We start from the raw sequence: 13,807 nt of genomic DNA, 5'->3' as shown, positions 1-13,807 counted from the left end.
AAAGCTAAAGCATAGCAGAAGTGTGCCACAAGAAGGAATCACAAGTACATCCCTACTGCACACCAGGACACAGATCAGCCAGCCTAGCCCTGACCATTTTTGCTGTTTCAGTTAGAGAGCCCTTCAGGCCAAGCTAATAAATGCTGGGCAAACAGATATTAACAGAAACAGAGAAAACATTAACATCTTCAGCTAGTAGAATTAGATGGAGAAAGGATTTCTCTCTCTGGCTTGCAGCTTTAAGTCAAACTAACCAAGACTGGGCAGCACCAGCAGTGATACAACTCACACTAATTTTACTCACAGCACAGAGCAACTGAACCTGTGGTGCCCTACTTGCTCAAGGAACAAGCATCATAGGAGCCATTTTCCTGTCACACTTTACTCTCCCAAAATTCACACTGTCACCAAAACCAACGGGTCAACACCCCTTGCCATCAGAAGTCCCACAGCCCTGCTGAACCCCTCGTGCTGATGCTGGTGCTTCCACCACACACTGGTGGGCCACACGGGCATTCTAATGTCTAGATCACACCAGGTTTCTTGTCTACCCTGACCTGGTGTACGGGTTGGGGCAGGAACACAAGGAAAAGGCAAAACTGCTTTCCTCCACAGCAACACAGATTTTACTGGCATAAACAAAACACCAAGTCTGAGGTTGTGAAGTAAGTCACCTCAGCTAACCCAACTCAAATTCCATCTTTCACAGCGCAGACAAAGTCAACACACCTCCCGTTCTTTTAAACAGCAAAAACAAATGGTAGAAAAATTGTATTCCAACTCTTTACGCTTTATTCTCTAAACATAAAAATGCTGAATAACACTGATTTCATAAAGGTGCATGCCATCTTCAAGACAACAACTGCATACTGATTTCCAGAGTGCATCAGAAGGCTCATATTCTGTTAAATGCGATGGTATCAAACTCATGCTAGTGTTCTCAAACCTAAGGGAGTTTCCATTTGTTAAAGAAGAAAATTGTGTAGATCACATGTAAAGGGGGCAGAAACAAGAAAAAAGGAATCTCTCATGTTTCAATTTATGTATTTATGACTAGTATCTGCTTGACAGAGTTTTATTTTACACAAGGATAAATTTCTCCTTATGCCTACAGAGTCACAATAAATTAAAACAACAATTCTCATAGCAAACACTCAGTATTTTGAAATTTATTTTCATAAATTGTGGGATAGTGTATCAGATCAAGAAGACATCTCCTTACTGCTACATAAATGCAACAGGGAAAGAAAAGAGTCTGAACTGCTACAAATTCCATTGCTTCAGCAAAAGTCTTGTACAGGTTTTATTTAAAACCCTGGTGAAGAAAAATACAAATGAGAAATACATGTGAAGTATAGTAAGTTTAATTGTCCTAGAAACAAAAGAGAAACAAAATGGACTGATTAGAAGGTTAGAACCCTTTTCAACTCTCTTGCAAATGCAAGTAAAGAGAAAGCACTGCCTGATGTGCATTTGTGGGTTTTATATCACAGTGCACTAAATTTGAGAAACAGTTTTTAAAATTTTTATCTAGATTTTAAAAAGACAAGTTCTTATCTAGTAGTGTGTATACATATAAAGTTCTATTCATTTTTAAAACAGTCTTAGATGTATCCAGTTGCCTACAAATATTTTTGTTTCCAAGATAGCTCTGCTCATCCACTTGGTATAAAGAAATACTAACCTACTGCTCATAAGATCTTGAAAAAAAAAAAAAAAAAGACATTTCAAACCCCTAGAGCTTTAAAGTAACTCGGAATTATACTTATACCTATGGAAGTAACTATAGTAACTATACATTTGCAGGCAGTCAAATGTTACTCAGTCTTTTCATTTAAGCAAGCAGCAAGGCCATTTATCTGCTTAACTTCAGGAAAGAGTACAGCAGACAAGAGGGTAAGCAAAGTCTAGGAATGACCTCGCTATTTGCTCATTTGTCAGTAACTTGCCCAGTAATTGCAGACGACCTCCCCATTTCCACCATGACGCTACAACCCAAGCATACTGCTTACAGTTATAGGAGAGCAGCATTTTGCAAGCTGCTTAAACCCTCTCTCAAACTTAAATTTGCTATGAGAACTCTTGCTTTCAGAATCAGGCATCCCTTCCACTTCATATGTTCAGATCCACCACCAAATATGGTATATATGTACACAAGAAACATTTAGTTGTATATAGTAAACATGTTCCTTTAGTCACAGCTGGCTACACCTATTGCTTCTGCATCAAAGACTACATGTTCCTCTGTATGTGAATACATGCACAGCACCATCATCACTGTGATAAAAACGGTTTAGAAAAGAAAGGTTTTGAGAACTGGCCTAAGAGAGATTTCAAAAAGTTGTATATCACTGTAATATCCCTTCTCCCACAAGCCTCCCTCAACTCCAGTGGAAACAGTTGAGGAGACATTGAGCATACTGCTTATCTAGGTCCTGGCCAAACTTTCCTCAGAACATTCAGTATGTTTTGTAAAATGCAGAACGATTCATCAAACCCAGCACACTTCCAGGAGTTCTAGACTGAGTAAAAAGCTGTAACAGCCTGTGAACTACTTACCAAAGGCAGTCTCTCCTTGCTCAAGTTCTTGCTTCAGTCTGGTGTAATCATCTTTAATTCTCTCTAACTTTCGGACATTTTTGGCACTCAGAACCAACAGTTCATTGAGTAGTCCTTCCAGTCCCTCCTTCTCAGATGTTAATGACCTTATTTCTTCTGCAAGATCCCTCGCAGTGCCAAAATTACTTCCTGCATGTTTTGTGGGGGCAGGGGGAAGAAAGAGGAAAAAGACAATGAAGTAGACACTTGCAACATCAGTAGGTTACATAGCAATCCCAGGAAATTAGGCAATTATACTTCCCAAAAGCAATTGAAAGATCAATTTTGGGGGAACAAAAGAAAACCAAAAGGAAAATCTGCTTTGCAAGCATCCATTTCTTTAATATTACAAAAAAAAATAATTGTTGTAACTGATTTGACCTTACATACACAGAAATAGTATTGTCTTTAATTATTGATACAATTTATATTTTTGCAGGAAACCTGTTCCTAAGGGTTCGTACTTCAGAAACGCCAAACTGCAATTCATTGGTCATTGTGGTGTGATCTGTGAGACCATTTTCTTCTTTTGGAGTACACCTCAATTCACAGTACTTTTTAAACAAAGGCTGTCAACCTGCTAGACCCCAAGGTACCACCACCAGCAGCTGCCAAGAGGAGTTCTATTCCTCCACAGTGCAGGAGTGAATGGGAGCACTTTCAGTGAATAACTACAACCATTCTCCTAGAGGAAACATGCTGTTGCAAACTCAAGTGGCCGTATGAGGGCAGATGAGTCAAAGAGAGGTTGTACTTTCCAAAATTTTGGAAAATACTATATCAGATAAGTCAGGTTTAAAGACTGAACATTGCTAAGTATGATAGTCTTGCTTTGTGTTTGGTTTCTTGAGTTTGTTTTTTTTTTAGTCTCAAGGCTATGGTAGTTTCAGTCGATCTCTTCCTCACTTTTTTCTTTTTAAGAGGTCGAAAGTCCATTATTTCTAATTCTCAGCTAAAACCCTGTTTACCAGTTCTGTCTTAAAAAGAATTAGACAATTAAATAACAGAAAATATGCTTTACAAATAGTAGGATCCTACAGGTTACCAGTGCATTTGCTGAGAAACAACAGAACAAATTTTATTATCTTAATCTGTCATGTCTCCAAATAGGCAAAAAAAAGCAGCAAGATAAGAAAGATAAATATCACTAGAAAAATGGCAGATATTCAGACACTTCTAAGGCAACAAGACTTAAGTCCAGCTTTATTCACCTGAACTCACCCCAAGCATCAAAGCACAGGAATCTTAATAATACATGAAGGCAAGAGAATCTTCATTAGAATCTGAAGCCTGCCCTTACATTTCAGTAGACAGCAAGGAAAAAGGTATGATATTGCATATGAAAGTTTTATACAAGCTGAATGGATCTTAATTCCCAGAGGAGAAGTTTATATCAGAACTGAGGCTATAAGGAAATGGCTTCAGATACACGCCCAAAAGCCAACAACCCCCCCCACATGATGCAGCTTCCCATGACAACAGAAATGCCTGAAAGTCTACAGTGAAAATTCATAAGACCATACAAAAAACTCATGCAGCACAAGTACCATCAGTGAGTTCTGACCTCAATCACAGCAACCAAAGTAACTGCTTTCTAAATGCCATAAGAAGGTTGATTAAAAAATTAATATACAATCCATAGCTGCCAGCATGAACAAACATGCCCTCCTGGGGTTGTTTGTTGAGGCAAAGTCACATTGGATGCCACAGAAACATTCTGAAGACATATGTCAAGATATTTTATTCTGTTAATATCATGAAAATGTTAAAATTCCTCTTTTCGATGATAAAATAATTATTTTGCATAAGTGAACACAGTAACTGTTACTTTGTCAACCACTCAAACCTATATTTTATACAGCCATACCAGTGAAAGAGTTCTGATTGGGTGATATAAGTCAAACCAAACTCTTCCCAGGAAACTCAAAAATCACTGAAGCTAATTGGACTGGTCTCTCAGAAAATCTGTACAGAGACAACAAAGCTAAGGAATTAATAGTCTGAGACCAATGCTGAGATTATGGACTAAACCAACACATGAGACAGGGATTCTATGAAGGGGACTGAAGAACAAAATGTCACTTTTGCCATCTTTCCTCCTGTCTTGCAGTGACACTTACTAGAAATGTGCAATTTTAGCCACTGAATATATCTTCATATAAACATACTGGGTGCAAACTACTGCAGCAAATTTGAAGTATCCAGTGCTCTGAACAGGTAGAATAACATGCTTGCAGTACAGTGTCATAAGGAACTGAGTATGTGCACTTCACTTTGAGGGACTGAACATTATCATTATCTCAAAGACAGCAATGAAAACAGTTAAAATTCCTCCTTAATCTTGCCCTCTGGGGCTCCCTCCTTGCATGCATCCTTCATAACCCACTCTCTACAGATAGTGACATCAGGTAAGCTCCAGCAGTTTGATGTGAATGCCAAAAATACCAGCCAAATCAAGCAAAACAACCCACACTGGAAAAACAGTAATGAAAAAAAAAATCAGCAGGCAGAAAGTAGCTATATAATTGCCTTTACATACTGTAAACATTAATATATTTACCTTATTTCCTCTCTTCCTAAAATTCTACTTGTATGACTACAGCTAAATAGTACTCTGCACATCAAATATCTTTTATATATAGTTACAGGCCACAAACTCATGCCCATTATAACAGCTCATGGTCAGATTTTTCTATATTGGGCATATTGTTGTCCGTTTAGTAGCCTCGAAGTAAAATATCATTATTCTGATACAATTTGCCAGCAACAAATTGACTAAAAATATGGTTTGAAATCTGTCCCGCTTTATAAAAAACAACAAATGTGTTATTAATTAAACTTTGTTAAATACTGCCCCCTTCAAAATATAAGACAAAGTTAATGGCCCTCAAATTTTTTATTCACACTTTTTCTCACATTTATGGCAGAAATTCCATACACTCACAAGTTACCATTATTTATACTTGAAGCAGAGAGATAAGTCCCATCCTTATGAAACTACAGCACAGACAAGGGAGCAACTTTTGCACTAATAGTAAAGTATACCTATTGCACACTGGTTTGAATTTAAGAAATAACAGACTGGTCAATCTTTATCATTATCTATAAATTAATTCTTCATAGAATAACACCACTACCTTTAATAATTCATAAGAAAGTTTACATTTTAGCTTAGGGCATTTGCCAGCATAGTATTTATCAGTAGCACTGGAATTCAAGGCTGAAAATCCTTCACCCCCTGACTAATGAGAATACAAAGTGATTCCAACACCAGAAAAGAAATTGAAGAAAATAAATATCATTCACCTACCCACAAAGAAAAAAGCTTAACACATGACAGAAATGTAAGATTCTGGAATAACTGCCAGCGTGTTTGCACCTCTGAAAAAATAAACAGCAAATGAGGGATGGTCTACCATCTCTTGAAACATTTTACAGTATTCCAGTATATTTGAATTACAATTATTGCTTTTAAGCAATAACACGTGCCAACGCTTTTACAAAGCATAACACAAGTCAATGATTGATGTGATCCTGAAAGCTAACTGTCATCTAGAAACAGGCGAGAGACCCCACAGACATGCATTTGGAGGAGTAATTCTCAAGTAATTCTCAGCCATAGAGAGCCTCCTGTACCTGGACTGAATCAATCACCATAGAGCAACCCAGAAAAAAAGAAAGGGGGGGCGTGGGGGAGAGGGGGTAAGTAAACCCCAAAGTAATAACATTTCAAATCAGTAATAACTCAAAGGTTCAAGTGAACATTATCAATAAGAAAAGGCAAAAATACACTGAAGTAAAAGGCAGAAGTTTGGAGATGGCAATTCAGCAATACTGAGACCCAACCTGTGCCAAAGCCTCTCCTAAACCCGTGCTGGCTGGCTCTGATCCCTTGTCCATCCTGTAGGTGCTGTGTGATTGCACTGAGGATGATCTGTTCCATAAACTTGCCAGGCACTGAGGTCAGGCTGACAGGCCTGTAGTTTCCCGGGTCTTCCTTCCGGCCCTTTTTGTGGATTGGTGTGACATTCACCAACTTCCAACCACCTGGGACCTCCCCAGTGAGCCAGGACTGTTGGTAGATGATGGAGAGAGGTTTGGCGAGCTCTTCCTCCAGCTCTCTCATCACCCTTGGGTGGATCCCATCTGGTCCCATAGACCTGTGGGGATCCAAGCAGCTCAGTAGGTCCCTAACTGTTTCCTTCTGGATTACAGGGGGGCTGTTCAGATTCTTCTCTCTTTCTACAAGCTCCAGAAGCCAGTTGTCCTCAGGACAACCTGTCTTACTGTTGAAGACTGAGACAAAGAAGGTGTTAAACACCTCAACCTTTTCCTCATCTTTGACAACTGTATTCCCACCCGTGCCCAGTAAAGAATGGAGGTTTTCCTTGCCCCTCCTTTTGCTATTGATGTATCTGTAGAAGGATTTTTTGTTATCCTTCACAGAGGTGGCGAGATCAAGTTCAGTAGAGAGGAAAGGACTAGCTGACAAGAGGAAAACAGCCCAGAACTGATCCCCACGATCCTGAGGGCTGCATGAAATCATCAACCCCCTTTTTACCAACCAGGTCAAGAAAGAAAACCAGAGAAAGACCTAGGAGAGAAATATTCATGCCACCTACGTGCAGACCCCAAAAGTGCATGCACTGAGGTTCAGATGTTTGTCACCTTGCCTCCCTGGACAGTCAGTGGAAAGAGAGACATCACTGCCCCCTTCCACAGGGGTTTTCTCACATCGCCTCCAGACCACAGCCTCCCATGGGGTGTCAGCACCTTCCCTTCACACCTCTCCCCATCTACCATGTCTCCTTTGAGTACATAACCCCAGAAAAGGAAGTGCCAAAGAGATAAGCTGACCTTCTCTCCTGCTCCAGGGATAGCCGCTTAGGTAACAGGAGAGAAAGAAAGTTGCTACATGACTGACTTTTGCAACAGAAGCAAAGATTTTCTGCTGTCTGGTCACATATCATGCTGGAATTTCAGCTACAACAAATTACCTTTGAAATTTGCTGAAAGCCAGTAACATCCAGCAGTCTCATTTGGAATTGAGACTAAAAGGACAAACAGCACAGTGTTCTGGTTTTGGTTGGGATACAGTTAATTTTCTTCTTAGTGGCTGGTTAAGAGCTGTGTTTTAGACTGAGGCTGAGAATAATGTTGATGATACACTGATGTTTTTAGTTGTTGCTAAGTAGCACTTACCCTAAAATCAAGGACTTTTCAGTTTCCCATGCTCTGCCAGTGAGCAGGTGCACCAGAAGCTGAGAGGGAGCACAGCCAGGACAGCTGACCCAAACTGGATAAAGAGATACTCCATACCATAGAACATCATGCCCAGTGTATAAACTGGGAGTAGTGGGCTGGGAGGGGGCAATTACTGTTTGGGCATTGGATGGGAATCTGTCAGCAGGTGGTGAGCATCACCTTATTGGTATTATGCATCACTTGCCTGTCTTGAGTTTAATGCCCACTCACTCTCTTTTTCATTATCATTGCTGTTTTGATTATTAAACTATTCTTACCTGAACTCCTGAGTTTTACTTTTTTCTTTCAATTCTCTTCCCCACTGGGAGCAGAAAGTGTCCATGTAGTACTTAATTGCTGGCTGGAGATAAACCACAACACATAGCTGTCTGAAGTCTGAGTGAACATTTAAGAGTTGGTTTGGGGGACTCACTAGCATTATTTTTCAAGTGAGTTAACAGGTGTGCCAAAAAGTACATCGCTTGCACCAACGCACAATGGCAAATTCTACTTCATGGAGAATAAAGCAACTGTAATGGGAAGATGTACCAGTACACAGCATTGTATGGTGGAGCCAGACATTGCAGCCATGAAGTAGAATTAATCTCCATGTGCCCCTGATCCATCAACTCAGGCTGCTACGGGATGCAGGAATTGGAAAGTGTAGGACCAGCTATGCCATCTGACAAGACATACCAAACAACAGTTCTCAGAAACAGAGAAGATTAAAAAAACAGGAGTACCATCACCTTCCAGAGAAAGACAAATTGAGAGCTGTATGTGGCACGTTTGGGGAAGAACTCAACATCATGACAAGAACTGTATGTCCATACATATTTCTGCATGAAACAACCAACTACAGCACAAATATGAAAACAAGACATCCACATTAACATAAAACACAGATGGATGGCTGAAAATGTCCTTCATCCTGCACTGGCATCTTCCAGCCTGATGGCTCTGTCCCCTCTCTAACATACTCAGTCCCAACAACAGCACTTAGCATCAAAGCTGGAAAGCAGGAGGTTCTTTCTGTTACAGTTGTTTTCTGAGCCACACCGAATTTGCCCTAAATGAGCATCAACGAACAGCCAAAGAGGCAACAGTCCTAACATGAAACTTTGTGAAATGTGCTATCTACTATTTACGTCATGCTACGTATAAACTACACTTCTACACTGACATAAGGAAAAAACCCCTTATTGTTCTACTGCTGGAAATCATCCCACAACAGCATTTCCAAGCAGCTCCAACTTGGCAGTATATACTGAAATCAAGGTAATGCTAACTACAGGATGTTGACACATGGTCTCTCATTAGTACAGACAGTTTTAAGATTTTAAAAAAAAAAAAATTAAACTACAAGCCACCTCACTCTATCTTCTGTGTTTGGATCTAATTTGTATTTGCAAAGACATAAGGAAAGTTAATGACATGCATCTCATAGACAACGAATTCAGCATTTCATTCATGCCTGCTTAGCTCCCTGCTAAGCCACTTTCTGGTTATCTAGTCCCATGCTACTATGCATTCTCAAGAGAAAAAAAATTCAGAGTCTACGAAGACATTGCAAAACTTATCAAACAAACTCTTTTATTCAAATATAGGAAACAGATGTAACAGGACTAAAATTCATTTTAGTTTGCATCCTCCCTTCTATTACCAAATTATTTTCTCACTAAGGAAAAATGTGAAACACACCATTTCTCATATATGATTTGCTCTTGCCCAAAGTATGAAAATAAGTTTTAATAGTATTTCTATAGCTTGCTTACAGATCATTCTATTTGAATTTTCTTACCAGTTTCCAAACATTTCACCTGAAGTTTATTCCCTCCAAAAACTTCATGCTAAATAGTTACAGAATGCTAAAAGAAAGGAGCACCATGTACTGTCACGTTCTTCCCATAACCAATGACAAAATTTTTATAAGCATGTTAAGAGCTACTGTAAGAAGCAACTGTTAGAATAATAATATGCAGGTTTCTAAGCACTGCCATTAAGGTATTCAGTTGTAATTAAAAAAAAAAAAACACACAACCAAAAACCTACTAGATGCCAAACTATAAGATTACATGAATGAGTATTTACTAATGTGTATGTCAACAGTAACATCTCATGCAATCAGGAGTACTTGTTAGCTATAATTATCTAAAGCTACTGACTTAAGAACCACGAACAATATAAGGTTCTACTAATTATCTTTGGAGGAAAAGTCTGGACTAGCATCTCAGGAATATTTGTCACAGCAGTTCAATCAGAAGTGAGCTGTTGATATAAAGGATCTGAATTGTAATTGTTGATAGAAATACCTCTTGAACGTGTAAGTATGGGTTTCTTTTCTTTTTCCCATATGAAATCTCACTGGGATTTAATTAAACCCACTATATTTAATTTATGGCCTTCAATAATCCAAATAGTCATAAATTGTCTTCTAAATTTAATTTTATACTTCTTCCCAGAACAAAATAATGAGGAGAGACATTTACACACACAATATTGTCTTTACAGTGTCATTTATCATACAGCCTTAAAATCCGATGTATTCTATTGACAGAACTAATAGAATTGTTATGCTTACAATGCATTTATTGTGGTATTTTCCTCTAAAAATAAGATAAACCGTATTCTTACATTTTCTGTTGCAAATACATCAATACTTTAAATCAATATATTTGGATTACAAAGTACCATCCAAGTAGAAGATGAATGTTGTCTGAAGCTACTAAGGAAGCCATTAAAGGTTGAAGTGTATATCAAAGCTTTCCAAGCCATCACATCACTAAGTCGCCACATGTAAGCTCTGAAAACTAATTATCACTTAACTATATTCTTAAGCTCATCTAATTTAACTTCTGGGATACAGTTACCCTTTTACTTTGACACCGTTCCAAAGTCACTTAACTCTTACTGCTTCCTCAAGGAAAATGTTATGTTAAACAAAAATGATGTGACAACTATATAGAGAAAAACAGTTGTTCTCAGTATCTATTAGTACTGGTTTTGAGGAAACTATTTTAATCTATCTATCTAACTAGTATGGAAAAAAAGTAGAAGTAACAGACATTTATCCCTGCCTGATGCTTCCAGACTAAATGAAAACCTCTATGACTATCAGACTTTATTATTACTGCATATTTACATGTCCACACTACAATGTCTTCTGAATGTCATGCTGTTCCAGGGCTGTCCTTAAATAATTGTACATTACCCAAATGAACATTCTTCCATCTTTTAATCATTCAATATATCCAGGCTGGTCATTAACATTGTTAGCTGACTGGTAGATCAGGGGATATGTACACACAGTATCTTGCTTAAATCTTAACCAGTATTTAGAAGGTTAAGACCTACTTCTTAATTATGACTTATTTAGGAAGGGTCATTCATTTACACCAAACAGAGGAATACACAAAAAACAAGTGATTCAGTCTTCTTTATATTATCTACTGCTCACCGGTTTTGTCTTAAAAAGAAAAAAAAAAACACCAACATAAAAACCTACCTATTTTTATCTCTTCCTTCCTCTTTCTTCTTCTGCATTTACCAAATCTTTTCTCTCTCACTTGTTTATCTGCTAGTTGCAATTCACTCTGTATCCTGCCTTTTCTGATTTTATTCACTTCATGCTCTAAAACTGAAATATTTCTATTTTTTTCAGATTTTTCTTTACTTTCAGGTCTTCAGAGAAATAATTTTCTTTTTATTCTTATATCTCCCCTGTATCCTCTGCATATAACTCTTCATTTAACACAAGCAAGTGCCACCATATTAACTAAAAGTATTAACTAAAAGTATCTGTACTTTAAACGGAGGTGAAGACAGTATCCACTGTCACCAAATTATCTTTTGTCCTTGATTTTCAAACTGGTGCCATGCAGAATTCTGCCTTAGTAACAAGTTAGGATTGTACCATTCACAGTCATTAAAATTCCCTGAAGCAAGAGTTTTTCAGAGCAAGAGTGAAAAAAGAAATAGTGCTTCTTATCAGTACAAAGAACTTGCACAGATACTTAAAGGCATAGAAAGGCAGTCACAGTGAAAGTATTGTGAAAACAGTTTATAGAAACAGCAGCATTAAATCGCCTTTGGAATTCATTCCTGAAACAACCAACCTTTTTCAAGAGCTAACAAGTATAAAATACTGTTATGAACGTTTTGGAAACCATCCTCAAGTTGTCATTCACTCTCTCAAAGTGTCAGACTGAGATATAGCTTTCCTGGCCAAATGCTTTCTACTAGCAGCATGAAGCAGTTGCACATTTTGTTCTCAAGAAAGCCATAGAATGGCTGTGGAAAACTTTGACCCCATTTCTGAGAGTGAGAAAATTACCTACATTCAGGCAGCCTATGGGTAGAGAAGGACAATTGCTCAGCTTACCTCTTACAGGTGGACAGAGAAATAAAGAGAATTTCAATTTCAAAAAGGTGTTATGAGAAGTAAGAAAACTGAGCATGTTCAGCAGCAGCACAAGATCTGGGCCTTGATTTCCTTTCAGATTTTGCTAAAGCCTGATGTCATCCACTTCTGGCAAACAAACCATGTGACACCGCACAAGGTTTCATTTTAAAATAATTCATGTGTACAGTATAGATTCTTGTATATAATTGAGAAGGTAAATCACCTGTGGAGAGCTACATCATCTCACCTTGACATGTATCAAAAACCCTTTAGCATTTCTTTACATGGTGTAACACCAGAAAACTCCTTGTACTCCAATCCACATTCCCTTCTACTCAGCTAGACTCTGAGGCAGGTGTCTAGCAGAGAGACACCTACTTAAACATTTATAAACCATTTGCTGAATTAGGAAACCTACCTCTTTCAACTTTCAAGATAAAGAGCTGTGCTTCATCTTTTTTCCTCGGACAGTAGTGCAACAATGCCAAGTTTGGTGCATGTAAAGCTGTTATATATCAGACGCTGTAACCACATTTCAGTGTTTTATTGGTGGTAAATAACATGCATGAGTGCTACAAGGACAAAATTGCTCCTTTGCTGCCAGCAATAGTTGCTTAATGATCTGAACAGCAGAAGCTGCCAATTATTGTATTCCATTTTAAAGTGTCATTTAAAGTCACACTCGTAATTTTGATACCTTAGTTATACATTTGTAACTTAGCCAGAGACCTCTAAGCATGTAACTTGTAGAGTTCAGGAACAGCTATTGAGAATTATATACCAATTTCACCTATGGAAAAATACCATGTCTATCACATGTTTACTGCCTACCGCACAGCATCCTCTCTGCCAGTAGTTCCAAACCACAGAGAGGGGCCTGAAATACCTTACACAAGACATGACACAACCCCATTCTGTTAGACTTGCCATGATTTGAAGGCATGTACACAAGCACATCAACAACTTTTTAGGAAAAGTCTGTAATGAAGAGGTCAGTAGCTGCTCTGATACAACCCTTATCAGTGTTAGTCCTTCTCATCACTTAAGACTTACCTGAAACAGCCAGCATTTTGGCTTCAAGTAGAGCTGGTAGCTGAGTCTCAATATCACTCACTTTCCTCCTCAAAGTACTGCAGAGTTTCTGACTCGTGCAAACCTAAATTGAGGCAGACAGCCATGATATAGAATTCATCCATGTAAAAGTATAAGGTAGTTCAAATGGGGCTTCAAATGTTCTTAGTTTACAGACACGACATAACATCCTGCAGCAAGCTAAAAAAGCTTAATAAAAAGTGATGTCTTTACAGAAATACCCAAGATGAATCAAAATTTCCAGGTTTTGCTACACATTCTATTATAAAAAAAGGGAAAGGTTTTAGAATTAGCTCCTGTATGAGAGAGGACACACGGTACTACTAGGTACTGAGGGCTGCACACAGAAGAAAGGTCATTTTACAAATTCTGTACAATTTTAGTATTAACAGTGATGTTTGGAGTGGAGCATAAATAAACCAACATTTAGAGATTAAAGTGCCATAACACAACATACAGCAATTTTTACAC

The 13,807-nt window shown here is 38.2% G+C and overlaps 1 protein-coding gene across 1 annotated transcript in view; it reads right to left on the bottom strand.

The window, feature by feature from the left end:
* DISC1 (DISC1 scaffold protein) overlaps positions 1 to 13,807 on the bottom strand; it is a 193,626-nt gene that overhangs the window by 95,203 nt on the left and 84,616 nt on the right. Inside the window, exons 8-9 of the mRNA XM_027657391.1 lie at positions 13,298 to 13,400; positions 2,560 to 2,748 (exon numbers count right to left, since the gene is read on the bottom strand). Of these exons, the coding sequence (XP_027513192.1) occupies positions 2,560 to 2,748; positions 13,298 to 13,400 (292 nt within the window). The remainder of the gene's footprint in view (positions 1 to 2,559; positions 2,749 to 13,297; positions 13,401 to 13,807) is intronic.

The sequence above is a fragment of the Corapipo altera genome, unplaced genomic scaffold, assembly GCF_003945725.1.
Source record: "Corapipo altera isolate COAL_440 unplaced genomic scaffold, ASM394572v1 2c, whole genome shotgun sequence".
Lineage (NCBI taxonomy): Eukaryota > Metazoa > Chordata > Aves > Passeriformes > Pipridae > Corapipo > Corapipo altera.
This window is presented reverse-complemented; position numbering and strand designations above follow the sequence as displayed.